This window comes from Armigeres subalbatus, chromosome 2 (genome assembly GCF_024139115.2).
Source record: "Armigeres subalbatus isolate Guangzhou_Male chromosome 2, GZ_Asu_2, whole genome shotgun sequence".
NCBI lineage: Eukaryota > Metazoa > Arthropoda > Insecta > Diptera > Culicidae > Armigeres > Armigeres subalbatus.
The window spans coordinates 323,269,328-323,290,537 of NC_085140.1; the positions used below are offsets into that span (position 1 = coordinate 323,269,328).

General features: G+C 38.6%; 3 protein-coding genes across 5 annotated transcripts; 1 reads left to right on the top strand and 2 right to left on the bottom strand.

The window, feature by feature from the left end:
• The first annotated feature begins 1,412 nt into the window (after positions 1 to 1,412).
• Positions 1,413 to 2,678, top strand: LOC134216837 (uncharacterized). Of its 3 annotated transcripts, none has more exons than XM_062695630.1 (3): positions 1,413 to 1,732; positions 1,900 to 2,257; positions 2,319 to 2,678. In XM_062695630.1, exons 1-3 carry the CDS (start codon positions 1,537 to 1,539, stop codon positions 2,542 to 2,544), a joined length of 780 nt encoding a protein of 259 aa, XP_062551614.1. In that variant the 5' UTR covers positions 1,413 to 1,536; the 3' UTR covers positions 2,545 to 2,678. The 3 variants fall into 3 exon arrangements, with proteins under 3 accessions (XP_062551614.1, XP_062551613.1, XP_062551615.1); XM_062695629.1 differs by having other exon boundaries at positions 1,415 to 1,749; positions 1,836 to 2,257; XM_062695631.1 differs by having other exon boundaries at positions 1,571 to 1,732; positions 1,836 to 2,257.
• Positions 2,679 to 10,093: 7,415 nt separating this feature from the next.
• LOC134216840 (uncharacterized) lies at positions 10,094 to 10,968 on the bottom strand. The gene has a single exon (XM_062695632.1). The coding sequence runs from the start codon at positions 10,878 to 10,880 to the stop codon at positions 10,539 to 10,541; it is 342 nt and encodes a 113-aa protein (XP_062551616.1). The 5' UTR covers positions 10,881 to 10,968; the 3' UTR covers positions 10,094 to 10,538.
• Positions 10,969 to 11,253: 285 nt separating this feature from the next.
• Positions 11,254 to 19,092, bottom strand: LOC134212691 (uncharacterized). The gene is made up of 4 exons (XM_062690768.1): positions 18,882 to 19,092; positions 18,444 to 18,743; positions 17,691 to 18,094; positions 11,254 to 11,613 (listed from the first exon to the last, which is right to left on the bottom strand). The coding sequence occupies exons 2-4, from the start codon at positions 18,687 to 18,689 to the stop codon at positions 11,367 to 11,369; spliced, it is 897 nt and encodes a 298-aa protein (XP_062546752.1). The 5' UTR covers positions 18,690 to 18,743; positions 18,882 to 19,092; the 3' UTR covers positions 11,254 to 11,366.
• Between the last annotated feature and the right edge of the window lie 2,118 nt (positions 19,093 to 21,210).

The window sequence follows — 21,210 nt, forward strand, 5'->3', positions numbered from 1 at the left end:
CACGAGCTGCATGAGCTGCTGGGAGAACCATCCATCGTTAACACCGCGGAAATCGGACGACTGCGGTGGGCCGGCCACGCAGCCAGAATGTCGGACAGTAACCCGGTGAAAATGGTTCTCGACAACGATCCGACGAGCACAATAAGGCGAGGTGCGCAGCGGGCAAGGTGGATCGATCAGGTGGAAGATGACTTGCGGCCCCTCCGTAGACTGCGTGGTTGGCGACGTGTAGCCATGGACCGAGCCGAATGGAGAAGACTCTTATATACCGCACAGGCCACTTCGGCCTTCGGTCTGAATAAATAATAACGTAAAGGAGAACTTCCGCATGAATTACTCAAGGAATTTCTGGATGATTCTGTAAAGTTATCACTAATTTTTACCTAAATTATCTCTGGATGAATTTCCTACAGGTATTCCCGAAAAAAAAAATCTAAAAAGAATTATTGTAGGTTTTCTAGAAACATTTCTGGAGGAATTTTTGAAAAAATATTGTCGGAGGAGAACCTGAACGGATTTTTGAAAGTATTCCTAAATACGTCAACTTCCTCGGGAATTCTTGTATAAATTTATTCGAAAATTCATTCACAAAAAATAGGTGTCAGCATTACAGGCCCCGTTAAATGCCTGGCTAATAGTTTCACCCCTCAGGCCATTCATTCCCTCGGCACGGGTCGCCTGACACCTTTGGATTCGGGGTTAGAAACGTCATATTGTCAGCTTCAGTGTTGTACCGAGCCTGGCGATATGACCGGAAGAAAATCGATTTTTCAGAATGGCGGCAATGCGTTTTAATTAATGCAAAAACATGAAAAATGATAGAAAAATGCGATCTATTTCCCTAAAGTGCTTTTTTGACCTTTCCAATGATTTTTTTCAATACATGATGCACGAGAAAGGCATCATCGCCGCAAGGTTTTTTATTTTCATTTTTACGTTCATTTTACATTTTACATATCAGATTTTTAGATTTTTTTTATTTTCTTATTTATAGTTTTAAATTTTATGACTTGCATTTTTTAATTTTCGTTTTTGAATTTTAAGATACTATGTTGTTTACTTTCACGTCTCCAATTGTTAGATCATGAGTAGCAAATAATTCAAACATAATAAACATTAATTTTTCAATGATCAATTAAATAGCTCCGAGCTTCAAGCTAAAATTATTTAAAATCGAAAAAATATCCTAAAATCAAGTATATACAAATACTACTTAATGAACCATCCTGATTATACTTTAACATTAGTGCTGGCATGAGCAGGGCAGGGAGAAACTTCGAGCTACTTCAAGCTCTCATTGGACAGCACTATTATGGCATGTTTTCATCGTAGATTAATACATTTCCCATGCAACGAACTAAGAAAAATGACATTTGATGCATAGTCGTATTCCGATTAAATACATTTACACATGGAACCCGCATTCATTCATTTGTGCATCAAAGACACATCTGCACTTAGAAATATGAGCTACGAAACTTCTCTACAAAGTAAAAGTCATTTAGTGAGAAAGTTAGCTCTGTCATCGGCATACTCATGTCGAATAAACTAGTGGAAATTCCTTCGGAAAATTGGGAAGAATTGCGCGACTTGTTTGCCCGGGATTGGCCGGAGCACTTGTTTGCCTATGGAGTGATAAACAATTATTGGAACTGGAAGCAGCAATCCGAAAGTCCAGATACGAATTCGGTAGTGAAACTTTTTTCACTAAATGGATCATGGCGTGAGAACGGTACATTTCTGTTGTTCGTAAGTGTTTGTCCACGGGTTTTGTCCAACTAACGAATGTTTTGCCTATCATAACCGAATTCTAACCCGTATTTTTATCAATGAAGGATCATTTCGAAATTTACTTCTATTCGTGTGATGAAACTGAAAATTATGCTAATTTAACGAAAGCCCTATCTCTGGTCAGTTGGGAGAACTACCTTGAAGTTAGCATGGACTTCGTTGAGAAACATCGTCCTGCACTGGATCGTGTCATATCTTCAAAGAAACTAACTACCGTGAACGATAAAGTAACAAACTTTTATCACATGCCGAAAGAGATCGCTAGCTCGATGGAAGTAAATCTGCCGAATGGCTATCACCTGAATCGTCTCACCATCAACCATCTGGACTACATTTACCACCTGTGGCCGCTGCGAGACAGCATCAGCAAAACCTCAGGCTATAATCTACTGAAACGACTTATCTTGCTAAACGATAGCGTTGGGCTTTTCGATGCAGCTGATAAGCTAGTTTCATGGTGTTTACGGTAAGCAAGTTGTTTATAGTCGATGAGATAGTGGAATAATAGTTCAACGATTTGCTTACAGGGACCAAACGGGAGCCTTTTCGGATTTGCAGACATGTCAAGAAAATCTGCGGCAGGGATATGCTCGTGTAGTAGTTAAGGAATTCGTTCGACGATTGGCAGCCGATGGAGATGACTCTTATGCGTTCGTTCTTTGTACCAATGTCAATTCTTGTAAATTGTTCGAATCAATCGGATTTGTCAAAATTGCACATCTACATTGGGTTGTAATACGAAACAAGGATTAGCAAATGTCTAAATCTAGGGTATATGTTCTATTATTTAACATGCTTCTATATCAATACTATTCGCAAAACTGGCAATTTAGGCTCACTGTTGAAAAAAATCACAAAAATGAGAAATAAAACAATTGGCGCACCAATTCTTTGTTTTCCAATGGTATTGATTGACTCTATGATGTGTCAAATGTGTTTTCGTGTTTTGTTTAATCGGTACCATAATCCGGAAGAACATTGATCGCCGTGGTTACATTGATAAGTTTAACCATTTTGAAGAAACTAATAAATTATTATTTTCTGTTATTACAAGTACTTATTGTGAGTTAATTATCTTAATCTTGAAAAATAAACCAAGGGACCTCCACAGATATAAATACTTAATTGACAAACGGAAAGAACGAAGCTTGAAATTAAACACATCAACATATTTTTTTAAAGTTTTGTTGGCAAATGAAAGCTAGTCGATTACCGTGGACGCTTTTATTCGTATGGGAAATTGTTTGAAATATTTCATCGAAATGTTTCGTGAAGCTGGATTGGAACGATTGGAAAGACTAATAGTTTTCGCTTGTTTTAGTGTAGTTACATTTTAATAAGACATGTTAAAACAATGCGATGATATGATTGAAAGACAGTCTGTACTGTGCAGTGAAAATTGTTTTCAATTATTCTTCCCGGTACGGTGTAATCAGGTGTCCGAAGTTTGAATCTTTGTGTCCGAAATATGAATACAATTCCGCCGATGTCCGAGGTTTGAATCAAACAGAAGCCGGACATTTTCATAAATTGCAAACATTCTTCGCAATATCTTGCACATATTAAATACGTAGTTAAAAGTTGAATACTGTACTTAGTGATTGCAATGGTGATTATAACGATTGTACATTAGAAAGTGCTTAAGCGTCTGAATTTTGAGTTTGCACGGTAGAACGAAGAACATCAGGTACCAGGGTTTGCAGAAAACGCACTCAATTGATAACGAACAACGATAAAAGGCAAAAACTTTTCGGAATCATAACAAGCCATGATAACATATTTATCAAACTTGTATATTGTACGTGGATTTCCCTATTGGACCCGACCGTTCGAAATAGTCGCTCCTTAAATGGTCGTTGAAATCGCCGTTTTCACCTTCACACCCATCTTCATAGTAAAATCTGTCAAAACTGACAAGTCTACCACGTGCTTTTTGCTGTTTCCCTCGGACTACTCTTTTTTTTCGATGTTTTGACATCTGTTTTGATAGATAAGGAGCAAAAACAAGGCAATCCACCAAACATTTATTGAGTTTGGCAAACCTTGCTGAAAAAGGGAACGTTTGAAATAGGCAAGTGAACCGACCTTCGAATCCATTGGTCAAGTAAATCCACAATACAAGTGCGATAAAACAGAATCGGATAGGCAGCCCCCACACAGAAGTGATGATTTTCGCTTTGTTTTCGCTTATTTTGTGTTGCCGACCGTACAGTCCCTGTCCATGGATAAGGGGCTTGACGTTGATATTTCAAGTGTCTTAAAAAGATTTTTATTTTTGTTGTTTAATAGAGTGCTTTTTTCAAACAAAGGTTAAGTTCAACACTAAATTAAAAAATTAGGATATTTTCCATTTTTATATCTCTTTCACAAGAATATCGTTATTTTAATGGTAATGGTTTGAAAATAAGCTCCGTAGAGAAACTTTTATCACATCTTACTTAAATAAGGTCAACAGTTATACCAAAACACTTGAGGTACCATGCCTCCAAGTTAACTAATAGTTAGTGTCGCACGATCTAACAACAACTGCCTATTGGTAAATTTGGAGGTGCCGGCAGGGCTTAGTAGAACATAACTCTAATACTAACAAGACCCTGAAACAAACGCTTATCCAAATAGCATTCATCTATTTATACTTGTAGTAGTAGCTAACAATAATTCATTTTGTACCCGTATAGCTGAAGTAGAATTTTAATAGTGAAAAGTAGAATTTGTAGATTTACTAATTTGGCATTGGAGATAGTGAATGTATCTATTATCTCTTCTCGATAATCTTTTTATTTTAGTCTCTCTAGCTGCATGGATCAACGCAAAAAAAAACTGTTTCTCTCTTCCTTCTATTAGGTTAGTTAGAAAAATTAGCGGATATGTAGGGACATGACTTAGTGTTTCTCGTATTAAGACAAATTCGCTGACCTTTACCTTATAATAAAATAAATGACCGATAGTAAAATAAATGACTGAAATTTAAAGATATCAAATAAATAATAAAAAACGAAAATAAATACATGACCATCGGTGGACAGAAAGATAAGAGACAGAGTTCTGTTTAGAATAGTTAATTGAGACCATTGCACTCACAAGATAGAGAATAACTAGTACCACTATTATTGCTACAAGACTAATAACTTGACCACTTACGGAAATGAGGATAGACCATATGATGCGTTGAATATTGTATACCCTGAATCTGAATAACTGAATTTTAAACCTCATTATTTTAATAAATAATAAAGGTTTGAATATTAGAAAAGAAAATAGAACTTGACCAAAAAAGCAATTACGGAACAACTGGACAAAAATTTTGTATAATGATCACTATTAGACTACTGAAACTTTAACATATGACATTACTGTGACTGATAGGATACAATTAACTCGACGACGTATTGACAAACATCCGATACTCAACCGTGTTAAAATAAGGAAAGCTCTTCAATGTGTCCATTTATTACAATAGTACTTAAATTAATCTATTTTGAAACTACCCTACCAGAATGATATCATTACATCTTTATTCGAAATTGTCAACATAGACTACTATTAGGTATTGAATGTCGGCTCCAAGTAACTAATAATTAAATTTACATGTTAACTACTTATTCAGAAAACATCTATGTACATGTTGAGCTTCCATTATTTGTTCGGTTTATAATTGACAGACTGTAGATAGAAAGAATAATGTATCGGTATGATCACAATACAAACCCAGGCCGCAGTGACCTAGTGAGCAACATAGCTTGAGTCGTCTGCTAGTATTGTGTATCACATGGAGAGCCCAGCCGAGATACCAGTCTATTAAGACTACAGCTGGTCAACTCTCGAAAAATTTTGTGTTGCCGACCGTACAGCTTTGTAGGACAAGTTGAAATGCTTCATCAGAACCAGTGCTCCCCGCGTTTGGAGCTTTTTAAAATAAATTTATCATGAGGTATAGCTTCCCGAATCAGTTCTTTATCATGGCAGCTTGCGAAAAATGTCTCTCGCGGTATGCTACATATCGTATATTATGTATACAGAGACGATAAGAGAGAGACTTTGTAATTCTCTTTTGGATTCAAACCCTGTCAGGTATGGTAGAAACACACACCCAAAAAAGGAAAAAAAAATTGTAGAAACAAAGGTAGAAAAGGTAGTCATCCACATCCGGGACTGACTGGGTGGCCATTTATAGTAGTCGAAATCCACTGAACCAATGATTATGCGCGCTGTTATCCGGAGATAAAATCACTACAGACAGTTGGACCCAAACTTGGTGAATAACATCGTTCCATAACCGACTTCAAAAATACTTCAAATAGAAGGGTTCTCGTGATTTTTTAGAGTAGAGAGTTTCTGTAGGACTGACAAGGATCAGCGAAATATTTTTTGCGCTCATTGAAAGAAAATACAGAGCGTCGCAGAACGCGTAAGGACTCTGAAAGGGATAATTTTCGTATTCGTGCAATGCAGAATATAGTCGCTTGTTGGCAAATAGGAGTTTAGGGGGAAACCTCCCGAGTTATTGTGAATGCGGTTGAGAAGAAGAGTTTCTATGACCCGAGTTGAGGTGGGATCCAGGCGTATGTGTAGCTGAACTTGGCACACAAGAATGGCCTGGATCCATGGATACTTCGGATGATCGCTTTGTATCACAGCGATGGAACTGAAGGAGTTCGTAAGAATAGAGAACGCTTCATCGGAGGGAGTGGATGCGGCGATGAATAATGAAGCAGTTTCCGTTAAAAAAAAACGAACAGTGGGTAATGTCTGTGACATAACCGCTAAGTGGACGTAGGACTTGACTTGACCATGCCTTTAAGATACATAATATGTCCAAATTTCTCACATCAACTATTTTGGATAAATAATCGGCGTTGCATACCATTTCTTGGCAAAATCTTCTCATCAAACCGACACAGAAATCAAATCTACCTCGAACAAGAATCATCAAAAACAATTTAGGAAGTATCTGTCCGGTCACGGAATATTTACCTCGACAGTGGCAACCTTCCAACTGAAGGACTGCCTGAAATAAGCCACAAGTTGGCCCAGCAGGGGATGTAGGGCCTCCTAATCCGTGCTATAGCGACTGAAGGAGAACATTATTTTTAACTCTTAGTAAGAAGTAAGAAAACGATCTTTTCAAATAACCGCGAATTTCTAGTGGTGGTATAAAAAAGACTGAATGCTCTGCGAGCGAATGCACTTTTCTTTTATACCTTATTTTGAATCTTCTCTGCTTCCCAATTGGTGGGCCAATCAGCCAGTGTCTTGTATCCCGCTTCTTTGTCAGCCAAAGCGTCATCATCATCAACGCGTTCGAGAAGAGCTTCTTCTTTTTTACGCTTGTTGCTCGCTGCTGGCGTCTATTTCCTAACGGGACTTTTCGCTTGATACAGGCCAATAAGCCGGGCAAGCGAGCTTAGAATTGCAGTTCAGGTGAGAAGTACGTGTTCTTTTCTGAGACAACATTGTTAGTAGTAGATGGAAGGAAACACCCGGACATGGGATTTCGGGTGATAAGAATTGGTAACATGGGACGATCATTCAGTCACGTTCGCTTTGTGTGCGGTCAGTATCAAACAATGTTTATCTAGATATTTCTTGATCAATGCCAAAAAAATCAAACATTTGATGAAAAACAGATTGATAGTTTATTAATGTTTGAGCTGTTATCGGTGTTTTTTTTTAATCCAAATATCCAAATATTATGTGAGAGATTTGGACATCTTATGTTTTTTTTAGGCATGGTCAAGCGAAGTCCTTCGTCCACTTCGCGGTTAAATCAGAAAAATTATCCACTGTTAGTTTTGACGCTATTTATGAAAATCACGCATAAAATTTTATCACTAGAATATTGAATTTGGCACCCAAGTACAATTTCTATCCCGAAGGGTATTGAAAGCTTTGATATTGATCTCTATTATTGGCTCTCTGAAGAACCGTTTGTTTTTTGGCCATACATGCTGCATCATGTGGCTTTTCTTCAGCCTGTCTCGGCTCATCACCGATGCCGGCCGGTCTCGGCTCGACACTGCTGCTGCTGCTGCCGGTATCTGCTCAGCATTGCTGCTTTGTCGGGTCTGTAGGGTGGACTGCTGTTGTACTGGCTAGGTTTCGGCTGATGATGGTGGCGTCGAGTCGAAAAAGCGGTCGGTGCAGACTTCATTCCCTGCTAAAAAATGTGAGTGCTGTTCAATCGATGATGCGGTTGCTTCGCTTGTCCCGGTCAGAATGGAAGGAAAAAATCGCGTTGCACTATTTTATGGCTTCTCGGCAGACCCAGTGGCTGCTCATTCGCTGGTGTCTGCACCAATCAGAACGTGATAATGGAATGATGCAAGAATTATGCGGTACCCATATTTATAGGTTCCCTTGATCTCAATGTTTTTCATTGAAAACAGTTTCATGCCTATGAAAAAAAATTTTCGGGTCTTATCAAGCATGGACATGAAAGGCATACTTGAAATCTATCGATTGAGGGGCTTACCGCAGAAATTCGTCCACTGAAACGAACGCTATTAACGTTTAAAATCTTTCAACACAGCGTAACGCGGTCGATTTGAATATTTTGAAATGACACCCGGTATAGTAAAGAGAGACGTAAGTCCTACGTCAAAACGCTGCATTGTCATGGGAGACTCCTTTTACTCCGGATGTAGTGGAAGCAAAAGTGACAGCTTTCTGGCAAATAGCTGCCTGCGGCCTAATCGGTTATGGAGGTAAAAACCCGGAAGCTATACATAGTTACTGATTAAAAATCAGAGATAGTATGCTGACGAGTTCCCGTCGAGCGAGGCAAGTCAACTCCGGTCCATACAGAAGTTTGCGGTCGATTAGAGCTTGGTCTATCAGCTACCGGGTTGCCCTGTTATTAGTCATATGTGGTTTGGATATGGTTTTTATAAGATTAATCCTCGATCTGCAGCTGTCCTTAACGGATCTGAAGTGAGGCATAAAAGACAGTCCTCCGTCAATGGAGACATCGAGGACCTTGGATGATCGCACGGCATTCATAGTGTTTTTAATATTAATCCTCCAATGCACTTACCTTGTTCGGGCCAGAGACGAGCCAGCCGAGGGCTGCAGGTCTTTTTAATAAAGACAATAACAATAATAATCTTATTCGGGTGACCAGGAAAAAGTCTCCTAAGCGCTCGGAGAGCCTTCTTTCCGGCTTTCACGGTTCGACACGTCTTATCCGACCACCAATGGACAGCTATTCTTCCTGGTCGAGTACTGGTTTGAGGAATGGAAGAACCAGCGGCGTTAAGGACTGACTGTTAGCGGGGTGCTTCTTGTAGAGTACTAAGTAGCTGCGCCATTTTTGTAGTGACCGGTAGAGCCGGAACTTCGGCTCATTTTCAAGATTGTGTCTTTACTCCTGTAGATCTCTTGGAACACTACACTTCTTACTAACACGCATCGAATGATCCCCAGTCAGCGGCATCATAGCACCATCGAGGCCTCTGAGTGACAGCGGGGGTGATGCGTACGCAGTGTAATGGTTGGTAAATCAGCCTCGTCAAAAGTCTCGAGTAAGGCATTTACCTCAAAAGTAAGGCAACAATACGGGGATCAGTCCTACAACCACCCCACATATGATGGTGTGCGTTAATGTTTCCCACAAGAAGAAGGGAAGAGGGGATCTCGCAGGCTAATGATACTACTCACTTTGGCCAAATGCCGAGGATTGAGCGGGGGAGGCAAACATTTACTTCGCTGATGGGAATGTTTCCTCGGAGTCAGACTTCAATGACATGGGAGATCTTCGCTAATCTGAAGGACATCAAAGCACTTTTCTTGCAAATACTAAAATAGTGCGCGTTGGTCGCCCATAAGCATTGTCTAGATGTCGTGGCCATAGAAGACTACCGGTTTGCTGATCGTTTTGTAGTAGATAGCCAATCAATCACGAAGGTAGAGTGCATTTCATCGAAGTGTTTCGCGGGGTCATGGCAACATGTTGCATATTGCCTGATTGTCTTAAAATTGCACGCGACGAACCCTTCTGGGAAGCTACCGCCGCGATTGCTCCACCGCAGTGTATCACATCCAGAGAGTCTGACGATACGGCGGTTTTTAATTGCTGCAATGCATTAAAATGAATACAAATGAATATCAATTGATGGAAACCATTGAATATATCTAAAGTGCTTTTTTTCTCATTTCATTTGATAATGGAGAAGAAAGGAAGATTAATCTAGGCTTTCTAAACTACCTTAATATTTCGATAAAGATTGAACTGTTCTTATTGCACATTGGTAAGGATTATTTCTTTTGGGCAGGGGCAGCTGTATAACAAACTGATTTTTAAAGTTTAATTTTGTTCTCTGATAGGTTTTGAAAAAAGTTAGTTTAGAAAACAAGACGCATAACATGTTCATATTGAAAGTAGCGTACATTGAAGAAAACCGATTTCAAAGGTGAACAAGGATAACTTTGATCACGCACAATTCACAGGTAGATCAATACAGACATGTCACACTATCAGTTTAAGGATAATTCCCTTTTGAATAAATCTCCATGAGTTGTTCGTAAAGAAAGTTATAAAAAGTGTTCTACCTTTGAAATCGGTTTTCGCTACGTTGCAACAGTTAGATGAATACTTATTTTTGAAAACGTGTAAATAAACACGACGCGCCAATAAATATAAATATCAATCATTTATTTCGAGACATGGTTCAAATCTGCATATTTTTCACACTTGGCAAATAATTTACTGTATAGTAACGTTAACACAAAAGTTATTCACTTGTAATCGCCTATCGACCATAAATTTCCACCAAATAATCGTATCCTGCTCCCAACACTCGACCTTGCAGTAAAATCGTCACATTTCTCTGTCCAACGCCACCGCTGGTGAGGTATGCCGCTCCGGTTCGGTTCACCGATCGATCGTAGGCCCGAATAGCAGTAATGTTGTACAGTCCGTTGTAGCTCACGTTACGGCTCACGATCTGATTGGGTACTCCGGCTGCGACGTAGCCCTGCGAAAGCAGCACCCGATCACCGGGAAGAATGGTGCCCAGGATCAAATCCGAGGCTTGAATCGCACCGAACAGCGCGACGGCCACGATAGCAGCTACGACCAGAGATTTCACCATGATGTGTCCTGTTGTTGAAGTGTTGCTTGGTTGAAGTGATTTTACTTTGATTTGTGCTCGCCAATTTATAGGCACCAGTTATCTACCGGTAGATGAAAAAATACTAGATATGCGATAACAAAGTGCGACGGAAGCAGATATTTAACTAAATTGATTATTGATACCTGAGAAATCGATTTCGTAATGTGATTCACAGGACTTTTTGTCAACAAGCCTTTCCTGATTTAACTTGTTAAGGCAGAATCAATGTATGCTCTATATTGTCTCAATTGAAAACGCAAAGCAAGTAGCTTTTTTTTGGCATTTTTTAACTTATCAGCAAGAAGGAAAACAAGGAGTGTGATAGCAAAGATAAGGAAATACATCAGTTGCGTTCGGTAACAACGATTTGGCATCGAATTGACTAATTTATTGCTAAAGCATCCACAATCATCTTTTCAATTTTGTTATCGTTCCATTCCTGTCTTTGTCTTTGCGGTTCAGATTTTAAGCATCACTCCACTGGAATGGTACCGTAGGATAAGTACGTACCCAATAGGCAAAGTCCGTATGTCTAAAACCGAGTTTTTCAAACATACGCTTGGACGGAATGTTACTGTTGCTAACCAGCGCAAAACAGTCCTGATTGAGAACGGCTAGCTTTTTGGCCATCGCTGCCGTCACGATAGATCCGTAACCTTTCTTCAGGTGTTTTTCGTCAACTTGGAGGGCACCGAGGGGTCCTGCTTGTAGTCTGAAATAGTGGATGATCATCAGGTTAGATTGAAACAAAAATGGTTGTTCTTGTGAAATGTGATGACATAGGGACTAAGCAGGTTCAATGTTGGTTCTCTATGATTTTTTGTAATCGATTCTGGCTTTATTATGCTTAGATAGAATATCAAAACATATTCCGGCAGAGTTCCAGATATTTTGAGCTACAAAACCACTATGGTCCAGGATACAGATTTACGCGGAAAGATGCATTTTACGCCAAAACTATATTTTTCAGAAAAAAACTGTTGTTCTACAAAATTGTTCAAAATAGTAAGGCCATCATTATGGTTCTACCAAAAAAATAGGGTGGCCCATCATATGAAAAAAATGGAGAATATTTTTTTTATTTCTCGGAATATTGACATGTTATGTTCTACAAAGTTGTAGCGTAGCTTATTCCAATCAATTTTGCTAAAAAAAACTTTTTCTGTAGCTCTTAAGTTAGCTGATTTAGAGCAATTTTACCTAATTGGATTAGGGTGTACCTCAAAAAAACAGTATTTTTTATCTACTTTTTTTGTTTCAGATTTCTCGAAAAAGTAGTCTTCAGGTGACTTTTAGAGCTCAAAAAATGCAACTTTTGATCGGTAAATATGCTTAATATCTGTTTCCGATCAAAAGTTATAATCGTTTTTCTGTCAAAATTACATTTTTTTTTCATAAGTTTATATCTCCGGTTAGGGCAGACCAAAAAATATATTTACACAGCATTTGAAAGACAAATTAATAATCTTTATTAAACCGTCTAAGACGAATTAAGTACTGTCCATTTAATTCCACCAGTTAATTTTCGTTATCTTTGCAGATACGTATTTCGACCACAACTGTGTAGTCGTCTTCAGTGTCTTGTACTTGACTCGACTTACAAGTACAAGTACAAGACACTGAAGACGACCACACAGTTGTGGTCGAAATACGTATCTGCAAAGATAACGAAAATTAACTGGTGGAATTAAATGGACAGTACTTAATTCGTCTTAGACGGTTCAATACATTCCACTAAAAGAGCTTAATATATTTTTCTGAATCTTTATTATGTCAATAAATTGGGGATATGTTATTTTTTTATCTCAAGTTTTATCAATTTTACTAAAATCATGTTTTTTCAAATAAATTGATATAACTCGACAACGGAAATAGACGATATTCTTATAGCAAAACACGCGTTTTGAAAAGCCTCAAAAGTCTTCAGAAGAAGACATTCGTGAAAAACAAAGAGCTAAGAGAGCAGAGGAAAATTAAAATTCATCAATTTTACAATCAAGCCTTTATGCCAAACACTGTCAAATGCTTTCTCTATATCAAGAAGAGCAACTCCAGTCGAATATCCTTCAGATTTGTTGAGCCGAATTAAATTCGTAACTCTTAATAACTGATGAGTGGTGCCCATGGCGAAAACCAAATTGCTCATCAGCAAAAATAGAATTGTCATTAATATGAACCATCATTCTATTTAAAATAATCTTTTCAAACAGTTTGCTTATTGAAGAAAGCAAACTGATTGGGCGATAACTGGAAGCCTCGCTGGATTTTTGTCCGGCTTCAAAATTGGAACAACTTTGGCGTTTTTCCATTTATATGGGAGTATGCCAATTGAAAAAAATTGATAAATAAATCAACCAAAAAGGATGAGGAGCTCTCAGGAAGTTTTTTGATGAGTATATAGAAAATACCATCATGCCCCGAGGCATTCATATTTTTAAATTTTCTAGTAATAGATCTCACTTCATCCAAATTAGTTTCCAACGAAGGGTCAAAAACATTCTCTTGATTGCGAATGTCTTCGAAGCTCCGTGTAACCTGATCCTCAATTGGAGTAGTGCGACCTTGACTAAAATTATGGGCACTCTCGAACTGCTGAGCAAGTTTTTGAGCCTTTTCGCCATTTGTTAATAAAATTTTATTTCCTCTTTAAGCGCTCGAATTGGCTTTTGAGGTTTTTAAGAATTTTTGTTGATTTCAAAGGGTTTCGAACTGGGACCCAACTTTGAGACATTATTCTCAAAGTTGGTATTTCTCAGAATAGCGAAACGTTTTTAAGTTCATTTTGCAAATCTCGCCAAATAACTTTCAACGCTGGATCGCGAGTTCTTTGGTATTGCCTTCTTCTCACATTTTTAAGATGGATCAGTAGCTGAAGATCGTCGTCAATAATAATGGAGTTGAATTTAACTTCACATTTCGGAATTGCAATGCCTCTGGCTTCGACAATCAAATTTGTCAAAGATACGAGACCATTATCAATATTACTTTTGGTATTGAGAGGAATATCAACATCAAAATTCCTATCGATATACGTTTTATGTATTATGATAATAAAAAGTAGAGCTGATTGGATTGTTAATGGCTTCTTGTGAGATTTCAAACGTCACAGGAAGGTGATCAGAGTCAAAATCAGCATGAGTTTCCAATTGGCCACACAGCTGACTTGAATCCGTTAAAACTAAATCAATCGTAGAAGGATTTCGACTGGAAGAAAAACAAGTTGGTCCATTGGGATATTGAATAATATATAATATCCCGCAGAACAATCTTGAAGTAAATTTTTGCCATTGGAATTGCTTGCATTATTCCATGAACGGTATTTGGCATTGAAGTCACCAATTATAAAGAATTTTGATTTGTTGCGAGTCAGAATTTGAAGATTAGCTTTCAACAAATTCTTTTGGCTGCAATGTAGGCTGCAATGAAGGAAAATTGTCCAAAATTTGTTTCAACAGAAACTCCCACGATTTCAAAAACTTTGGTTTCGAACGAAGAAAATAATTTATGTTTGATACGTCTATTGATGACAATGGCGACCCCACCACAGGCGCTCTCAAGACGATCATTTCTGTAGATAAAATAATCTGGATCTCTTTTAATGGAGAGTCCGGGCTTTAAATAAGTTTCTGTTATAATGGCAATATGCACATTATGAACTGTCAGGAAGTTGAATAATTCATCTTCCTTACCCTTTAGAGAGCGGGCATTCCAATTTAGAACTTTCACACAATTATTTGGATCCATTGAAACGGAGTCCGATAACAATTTTTTGTGTGTACTTTATACCAACCTGAACCGCTTCAGGAATGGTATTTGCTTTGAACATTGCATCAATCATGTGATGCAAGATGCAATTGTTCAGTTAAAAAATCAAAATCGGAAGCAGTCATGCTACCTGAATCGGAAACATGACCGTTATTTTCCGTTGGGACATGGGTATAAACCTCATTTTGAGAAGAGAAATTTTGTCCACCAGCAGCGATGTTTGCATACGTGAAGGGCATTCCCAGAAATTGGATTTATGATTGCCCCCACAATTTGCACACTTAAATTTATTGGAATCTTCTCTCACAGGACATGCGTCCTTGGCGTCAGAGGTTCCACCACAAATCATGCATTTAGCATCCATGTGACAATGTTTGGTTCCATGACCCCACTTTTGGCACTTACGGCACTGGGTGGGGTTTTGGAATTTCCCAGGCCTGCGGAAATGTTCCCATGTAACACGGACATGAGACATAATACAGGCCTTTTCCAAGTTTTTCATATTATTTAGTTCACTTTTGTTAAAATGAACTAAATAAAATTCTTGAGAAATGCCCCTCTGGGAAGTACCAGAGTGGGATTTCTTTTTCATCTTAATTACTTGGACTGGTGAAAATCCAAGTAATTGAGAAATTTCAATTTTAATCTCATCCAGTGATTTGTCATCACTGGGGAGACCTTTCAAGACGACTTTGAACAATCGCTCAGTTTTGTCGTCGTATGTGAAGAATTTATGGTCCAGAGAGTCAAGCATCTCCAGTCCTTATCTTCTTAAAAAGAAATTAAATCCAAGGTCATTACCCATTTTTTTCCATACTGCTGGGAAACACGATTACATCATATTGTGCACAATATTTTCTTTGATATTTTATGGCAAATATTTAAAGATGTTGACATATCAATCGCTCAGTTTTGTCGTCGTATGTGAAGAATTTATGGCGCTTCTCAGTTAAATACTGAAGAAGACGTTTGCGATCGTCAAAGGATCCCGGCAAAACGCGGCAGTCACCCTTCCTAGCAATCTGAAATGAAACCGTGATCCCCTGAAGGTTTCTCAAGATTTCATTCCGAAAGCCAGAAAACTCGGCAACAGATACCACAATTGGCGGTATCCTTTGTTTCTTCGCATGAATCGAATCACCTGGGCTAAAGGTAGATTCGATTTGCTCAATTTCATCATTAATCAAATCGAACGAATTGCTCATTTCGATAGGAGAAGAAACTATGTCAACATGAGATTTAGAAGGAATATCTGAAGTCTCCAGCTTCCTTCTATTTTTTCCGCGCTTGGGCAGGACGGTCTTGAAACCTTGTTTCTTTGAAGGAAGTGGAGAATTCAGAAACTCCCCCTTCCTCTTGTTTTTGTTAATACTCATTGCTGAGCGTGGAGACGTGACCTTCTAAGAGGTTTTTTCCCAGAACGGTGTCCAGGTGTGCAGGATTACCACCGCTTGCCGGAATTTTACTTCCGCAAACGGGTCCAACGTAAAACGAAGGCACGGGTCCTTGCAAAGATCGTAACGGGATCAGTGGGTACAATTAGCGCTGAGAAGCACTGTTGAAATTAAAATAGCTTCGGGTAGTATCCTTCAGCAAAGAGAGAAAAGAACCGCACAGCACGATGCGGTCTGAACACTTACATAGTAATTATTGTCAACTTCCAGCAATCATCCCATAATCGCTAATATTTTATTTTCACATAAGAAATCACTACTGGCTGAGGTTTGTTCACGTACTTCTGAATTCTTTTGCCACACTGCAAATAAGCCTGATCGGCCAATGCAAGGATTGACCTGAGCGTTGTGGGTTCGAGTCCCATCGGAGGAAAGTGGTTACCTTCAATACATTTTCAAATTATAACCTTTAACATAATAAACATATTCACATCTGAGTTTTCAGAACATTGTAAATCAATGTCCATATCGGGTGGTCCAATACCCGGGAAATACACCCAGTTTTTTTCCGCGGATGAGTTTTCGTCGATTACGAGCTTTGGTGTCAATGAAACTATAAGTTAACCACACGAAAAAATTCACAAAAAAATCATAGGTGGTATTTTAAAAGCTGTGAAAGCTCAAGTTAAACGAGGAATTAATGAATACCATCCGTGTAAAAAAATATTGGGTGTAGGCAATTAACTTTGATTGAACTATTTTTTCATCATTGAGAAAATGTGAACGAAATATTTAATCACTGTATACCTTGCTATTCAATCCGCTAATTATACCAATCCAATACAATTATATAATTGGAAAAATCAAATATGAAAACAAATATTCGTAAGCATTCGTATGATACATGAGGGTTGAATGGGTTCACACTTTGTCACACATCAAGTTTAATCAAGAAAACTAAAATTTCCCACATCACGCACCTTCTACTTTCATGATTCATCATCTGATTACTAGACTGGCCCAGATTACTATGGGGAGAAAAATATTGTCAGATTAGCTGGCGCATTTGATTTGAAGTTTGTATGGGGAGTTCAGCAAAATGTATTCGATCTGAACAATTTGATTTGAACAATTTCTGAGAACATTGTATGATGATTAAATGAACTTTTATATAGTTTTCGGCTGATTTATTAGGAGCTGATTTGTGTATTTTGGATTTTTTGATCGAATCACATCAGCCGAAACCTATATAAAGTTCATTTAATCATCATACAATGTTCTGTGAAATTGTTCTGAAGCATACCAACTGCCTCTTTTGCAATTCTGAGGTCAATCGAGCAATCAGAACCAATTTCCAAATCGAATAAGTGACGGAGGTGTATTTTCCTATACATTTTGGCTGAAATCCCCATACAAAATTCAAATCAAATGCGCCAGCTTATGCAACAAGCGATTGAGCTGAAATTTTCAGAGATTGATTTTCTCACCCAAAGACACAATCCTGGGGGGTGCCCCGTGGAATTAGACAACTTTTTGTTTCCTGGGCCAGTCTACTGATTACCATCCGCGAAAAAAATCCAACACCGCAACCTTGATAAACACCATAATAAAATCACTTTCATTCCCCTACCTGAAACACCATGCAACCAGTTCTCCGCCGGCGTTGTACAATCCCACGTTGGGGTTCCATGCGGCGAGCCTTTGCAAAAAGAACAACGACCCCGTGTGTCTATTGGGCCACACGGCATCGGCTTTCGCAGCGTCGTCGGCTGTCAGCGCGCCCAGCCGGAATCCTTCGGGAAGCTCGACCGTCAACTTGGCCGATTCCTCCCGCGGTAAGTAATACAGATAGGTGCAGCTGTCATACTCTTTCCGGATGCCTTTAGCATCAATCACGTCTATCACCGCGTTTCGATGTCTCGCTAAGAACGAACTCACTTTAAAGCCTTGACTCCAATCGAGCAGGTGCAGTGCACGCCGCAGCACGTCACTGCCGGTGGCCGCAAGCGTGTAGAGAAACAGCTGATAGCGATCCTGAAATGGGGCAAAAACATTGTTGATTTCTCCATTCTATCGTTTGTGCTCTGGTGCATAGTGCAAATAATTCCGACATGGGCGGCTCTAGTTTTGTGGGAAGGGCATCAACACGAAACGGTGTCCACTTATAAAGTGTTGCAATTGAATTAACGCCATCAACTAATTTGGATCTATTGGCGAAATGTATCTTCGGAATTTTATTACGATACTTTATTTTGAGTTATGATACTAAGGATGCCATTGATTAAAGTATCGGAAAATGTTATCTTTTGAACTTCTTATACACGCCAGTGTACACAAAAATTGCAAATGCAATACACACATAGTTGCGCTCTGATTCACTTACCACTATCACGTAAGTGCCGTCCACTCGCCAGCCGCCGTTCAGACTGTAGAACGTGAGATTCTTGATGCTGGGGTCTCTCCGATGCCACTGGATGAAGTTATCAACCGTGTGATAAGCGACCAAGTTGACAGGCCAATTGGATGCGTAAAGCTCGCGTAGCTCGGGCCAATCTTCTGGTGGTATCACAGTCAGAGTGTCGACAACGGCCGAGGAGGCCGCGGCGGTGGCCTCCGTGGTGGTGCTCATCGTACCGTGCAAACCAGGCAACTGATGGTATTATCTGCCAAATCCGACACAGAACTGTGTCGTTCGGATGGAGAGAACATCACTATGCTGCAGTAGAGGCCATAACGCGTGTGAGCATAGTAGATACTTTGCTCTGTTTCGGAGAGCTGATTTTCTGTGCAAAATTGAACCGTTGTATAGAGGTATACTTACATGACACTACTGCATGGATTGGCACTGGAGTACTACTCGATTAGTTGCTGCTGGTGAGAGAGAATGAGATATGATATGGTACTCGTTAGCAGAGAAAACATGCTTGTTTGCCCCCGCAGCGGTTCACCACTAATGCAATGGATGAAACTATCTTGTCTTTCGTGAACTATCTCTGTATATGAATACATCATAACAATTACTTTGATAACGTACAGTATGGTCCTGAGAGTCATGCATCTCCAGCCCTTATCTCCTTAAAAAGAAATTGAATACCGACATTAAATCCAAGGTCATTACCTATTTTCTTTTTCCATACTGCTGGGAAACACGATTACATCATATTGTGCACAATATTTTCTTTGATATTTTATGGCAAATATTTAACGATGTTGACATATCTAATAGATGTTTTTCCTGTACACTAAATGTATGAAAATACTATTTGTTTACTCCAAAAACGATTTTTAATAGAAGGCTCAGTGACGTGTATGCTATAAAAATCGTCGACTCTTTAGGCACTCTGAACCGAATTGCTCGCAAACATAGAACCGTAGCGTGGAATACCAGCTCCTCTGGTGAAACCTTCTTATTAAGAAACATAAGAGGGGATATTGTTTGAGAAGCGCGACGAATGATATTAATATTGCAGATTTTTATAACAAATAGTCAACTTTTGCGTGATTCAAAATAAGCTGACATTGTTGTTAGTTTTGCAACTGGTTTTGTTACTATGATAAGTGAAATAGGAAAAAAAGAATTAAAGCAATGCAAAACAAATTATACTTTTAGTTAAGTTAGCTGAAACTGGAAGAAACTTTTTTAGATAATAATCGTCTCTTGAGAACAATGATATCGATTGTGTTATTCAACGATTTCCCGCTGCAAATCGTTCGGATTCAACGATTTGCTCATTAACTAAATTATTTCTATGCTATGCGAATGGCATGGACATTTCTGATAAAAAATTTGGTGGCTGGCGGAAATTTTGATTAATAGAAAAATGTGATGTTACCGCTTCAAAACCAAGGTAGGGTCGACCCCTTCAGAACGCCTTCGAGATCAGATGTTCAGTTGATGTCGTTACGTAAGCTTCAAGCTGACTACAATTTTGACCATCATTGTGAGGCAGCACATAAAACCAGCTTTTACAAAAGGCAGAGGCTTGGTGCCATTATATAAGCTGCAGATCGACAACCTTTTCTTTTTGAAAATCATCATGAGACAGCATATTCAATACGTTGGACTCAAGAATTATGCTTCTGGTGGTGAATTTTTTAAGGTTTTTGCTTACCCCACCTAACGCGTGAATGAAAAAAATATTAAAAGCATCAAAAGAAATTAGGGTCACTGCATCAGAACGAAATATTTAGTTAAACGCCTTGGGGATCAGATGTTCGATGGATTTTATCAGCACATTAATTAAAAGGCAGAGTTTTGATATCGTTGCATAATCTTCAAGTAGACTACAATTATGAAAATCATCGTGAGACTGCATTTGGATGTGAGCGGATAATAGCTGACGGTGCTTAAGTCTATGCGTTGGATTGAAGTATAGGAACAACTTGATTATAAGATTATTGGGCCCAGATTGATGATGAATTGTTGAGGAGGATTGATCTGGATAATAATGGTACCAGTGCACAATGTTTTATAATAGTAGTTTGTGTAGTTTTTTCAGCACGAGTTGTACGTTTATCCAACGAGGCTTGCCGAGTTGGATAAATACTACGAGTGCTGGAAAAATCGAGTTTTGCAACGAGTTGCACATGCTATTTTTTGCAATGACGAAAAATGGGCTTTAAAATGATAAATCTGTACCAAAATTGTATAGTTTAGTTTAATCCTCATGATCATTCTTACCAATAAATCATGTTGCTGCAGAGATCAATCAGATTTCATGTTATCGTGCCACATTGCATAGTTCGACAAGCTAAGAAGCAAAGTTGAACTTGCGTTTGGAAAATGTTGATGTCATGCTCATCAAAGTATTTAATTTATTACGAGGCGCCGAGAATACACTATTTGAGCACTTACCCAAGCTAATTCAGCAAAATGTAGTCATGTTATTACTGTTCTGGTGTTGGTTTTTCATTACAGCATCCATTTGAGTGCTATAATAAACTTTATGCAACTCATTTGAGTTGCATAATGTTCATTAAAGCACCCATTTCGTTGGTATGGAAAAGTAGGCCGTTTTATCATTCAAAGACAAACTGTAAACCAGGTATTATGATCAGGAATTGCAAAAAGTCATTTTTACGATCGGAATACAAAAACTCAAAAACTTAAGTAGATATTTTGTTAAGAAAATTATTTTGAGCTTTTTAGT

Bases quoted from the DNA above. Each gene is read 5' to 3' on its own strand.
- LOC134216837 (XM_062695629.1), top strand. From the start codon at position 1,537: ATGTCGAATAAACTAGTGGAAATTCCTTCGGAAAATTGGGAAGAATTG. The intron at 1,750-1,835 runs GTAAGTGTTTGT...TTATCAATGAAG, and splicing joins ACGGTACATTTCTGTTGTTC to GATCATTTCGAAATTTACTT. The intron at 2,258-2,318 runs GTAAGCAAGTTG...ATTTGCTTACAG, and splicing joins CTAGTTTCATGGTGTTTACG to GGACCAAACGGGAGCCTTTT.
- LOC134216840 (XM_062695632.1), bottom strand. From the start codon at position 10,880: ATGGTGAAATCTCTGGTCGTAGCTGCTATCGTGGCCGTCGCGCTGTTC.
- LOC134212691 (XM_062690768.1), bottom strand. From the start codon at position 18,689: ATGAGCACCACCACGGAGGCCACCGCCGCGGCCTCCTCGGCCGTTGTC. The intron at 18,095-18,443 runs GTAAGTGAATCA...GCCCCATTTCAG, and splicing joins ACGGCACTTACGTGATAGTG to GATCGCTATCAGCTGTTTCT. The intron at 11,614-17,690 runs GTAGGGGAATGA...CCACTATTTCAG, and splicing joins CTGGTTGCATGGTGTTTCAG to ACTACAAGCAGGACCCCTCG.